This window comes from Sinocyclocheilus grahami, unplaced genomic scaffold, assembly GCF_001515645.1.
Source record: "Sinocyclocheilus grahami isolate Dianchi unplaced genomic scaffold, SAMN03320097.WGS_v1.1 scaffold1689.1, whole genome shotgun sequence".
NCBI lineage: Eukaryota > Metazoa > Chordata > Actinopteri > Cypriniformes > Cyprinidae > Sinocyclocheilus > Sinocyclocheilus grahami.
This window is the reverse complement of record NW_015506868.1, coordinates 103,672-106,151: the sequence shown is the minus strand read 5'-3', so window position 1 is coordinate 106,151 and position 2,480 is coordinate 103,672. Positions and strand designations below refer to the sequence as shown.

The 2,480-nt window shown below is 36.9% G+C and overlaps 1 protein-coding gene across 2 annotated transcripts in view; it reads right to left on the bottom strand.

The window, feature by feature from the left end:
* Positions 1-2,480, bottom strand: part of dgcr6 (DiGeorge syndrome critical region gene 6) — a 17,572-nt gene that overhangs the window by 4,058 nt on the left and 11,034 nt on the right. For both annotated transcript variants that reach the window (XM_016258472.1, XM_016258471.1), the window contains exon 4: positions 1,532-1,632. In XM_016258472.1, coding sequence (XP_016113958.1) covers positions 1,532-1,632 — 101 coding nt within the window. The remainder of the gene's footprint in view (positions 1-1,531; positions 1,633-2,480) is intronic.

The window sequence follows — 2,480 nt, the reverse complement described above, 5'->3', positions numbered from 1 at the left end:
GCCAAATATTGTCTGATCCTAACAAACCATACATCAATGGAAAGCTTATTTATTCAGCAAATCTCAATTTTTTTGTTGTTTTCCAATTGCATTATGTGTGTATTTGCATTGCTTTGACTGTTCTCTGCAGACCCCACCTTCTGACATGCCATGATTTTGGCAGATTGTGTACATTTCTGAACTGATTTCACTGCATTTTAGAGGGATATGATGCCTTGGCACTGAGTAACTGAAACTTACTAAAACTGAAATAAATACAAATGAAAGTTTATAAAATAAAAAAAAGATTAAAAATAATAAAAAATAACAATATTAATATGACATAACAAATACGAAAATATAAAACAAAACCTAATTCAAAATATTAATCAATACTAATAATATACACAATGACCTGAAGGATACACTGTTCATTCAAAGAAAGGTTTTCCTATGAATTAATTAGTAGAAAAGTCAATTTCTACTGTGCATTTGCCTCTTTCTCTGGAAAATGCGGTCAGATTCTCTCTGCTCACATTCCTTTCGATCGTAAATGTATCTGGTGTCAGAGTTGCTATGGAACCAGGGGCCTGTTCGGCTTCCTGGGCTGTTGCAGAGTATTTGTTAAATCTAGCTAACAAAATATATATTGTGTGTTTGAGTGGTCCAGACGCTACACTAGTAACACCTAAATTACGCATTAATGTGCCCAGCAACTGTAAACAATAGACACTTAGTAGAATAAACAATGTTACTTATTAATTATTATGATTATGGTATAAGTCAAAATATTAATCAAAAATAAATAATGTCAAATTAGTATTAGTCAAAAATAATTAATATGTCAAATTAGTATTAGTCAAAAATAATTAATATGTTTATTAAAGATGACTGTGTAATGTAGACTTTATAAAGACAAGAAAGATTAACAAATTAAATAAATATAGTACCAACATGTATTAAAATAAACAAATCAATAAAGAAATATCACTATAATATTATTTCATAATTATTTCAAATATTTAATAATAATAATTTTAATTTATATAATAATAATAATGTTTTATTTATTATTAGTAGTAGTAGTAGTAGTAATCGTTGTAAAATTACAATACTAATATTTTTGGTTGTTTTTTCTTTGCTTTAAAAAGTAAATAACAGCGCTTTTATTTTGGTGGAAAACCGCAGGGAGACTTCCCTTTAAAAACCATTCTCATTACAAACTTGAGAAGGTGTCTGGCTCATGTAGCATTTTCAGATGCATGCTATACAGTAAGTGACTCAAACTCACAGCAATTGCAGATTTGATAACAACTGTGCACCTTATTGTGTTATCAGGCATTAATTAAATAACTAAATAAATAAAAATACCAGACTCTTTCACACACTCGCCAATGCTGATTTTCACTTGGTGAGTGTTCATTTTAGGCCCAGTCTGCACTCTATTGGTCAAACTACTTTTTAGTCATCAACTTCAACAAATATGAAAACAATATGAAAACAAAGGCCAAACACAGACATGTCTGGAGAAACAGAGAGCGTCTCATCGTACCTCAGCTTCTGCTCTCTGGTTGGTTTTCAGAACGGCCAGATTGTGAGACTTGCACGTCTGCAGAGCCTGTTTGTGTTTCCGAACCAAATCCTGCTTGAGAGCTGAAACACACACAGACAGATCACACACAGTCAACATCTTACAGTGTTCAGCGGGGTCTGAAACCCTTACACACACACACACACACACAACATCTTAGTGTTCAGCAAGGTCTGAACCCCTCACACACACACACACACAACATCTTAGTGTTCAGCAAGGTCTGAACCCCTCACACACACACACACACAACATCTTAGTGTTCAGCAAGGTCTGAACCCCTCACACACACACACACACAACATCTTAGTGTTCAGCAAGGTCTGAACCCCTCACACACACACACACACAACATCTTAGTGTTCAGCAAGGTCTGAACCCCTCACACACACACACACACAACATCTTAGTGTTCAGCAAGGTCTGAACCCCTCACACACACACACACACAACATCTTAGTGTTCAGCAAGGTCTGAACCCCTCACACACACACACACACAACATCTTAGTGTTCAGCAAGGTCTGAACCCCTCACACACACACACACACAACATCTTAGTGTTCAGCAAGGTCTGAACCCCTCACACACACACACACACAACATCTTAGTGTTCAGCAAGGTCTGAACCCCTCACACACACACACACACAACATCTTAGTGTTCAGCAAGGTCTGAACCCCTCACACACACACACACACAACATCTTAGTGTTCAGCAAGGTCTGAACCCCTCACACACACACACACACAACATCTTAGTGTTCAGCAAGGTCTGAACCCCTCACACACACACACACGCAACATCTTACAATGTTCAGCAGGGTCTGAAACCCTCTCTCACACACACACACACACACACCATCTTACAGTGTTCGGCGGGGTCTGAAACCCTCACACACACACCACATC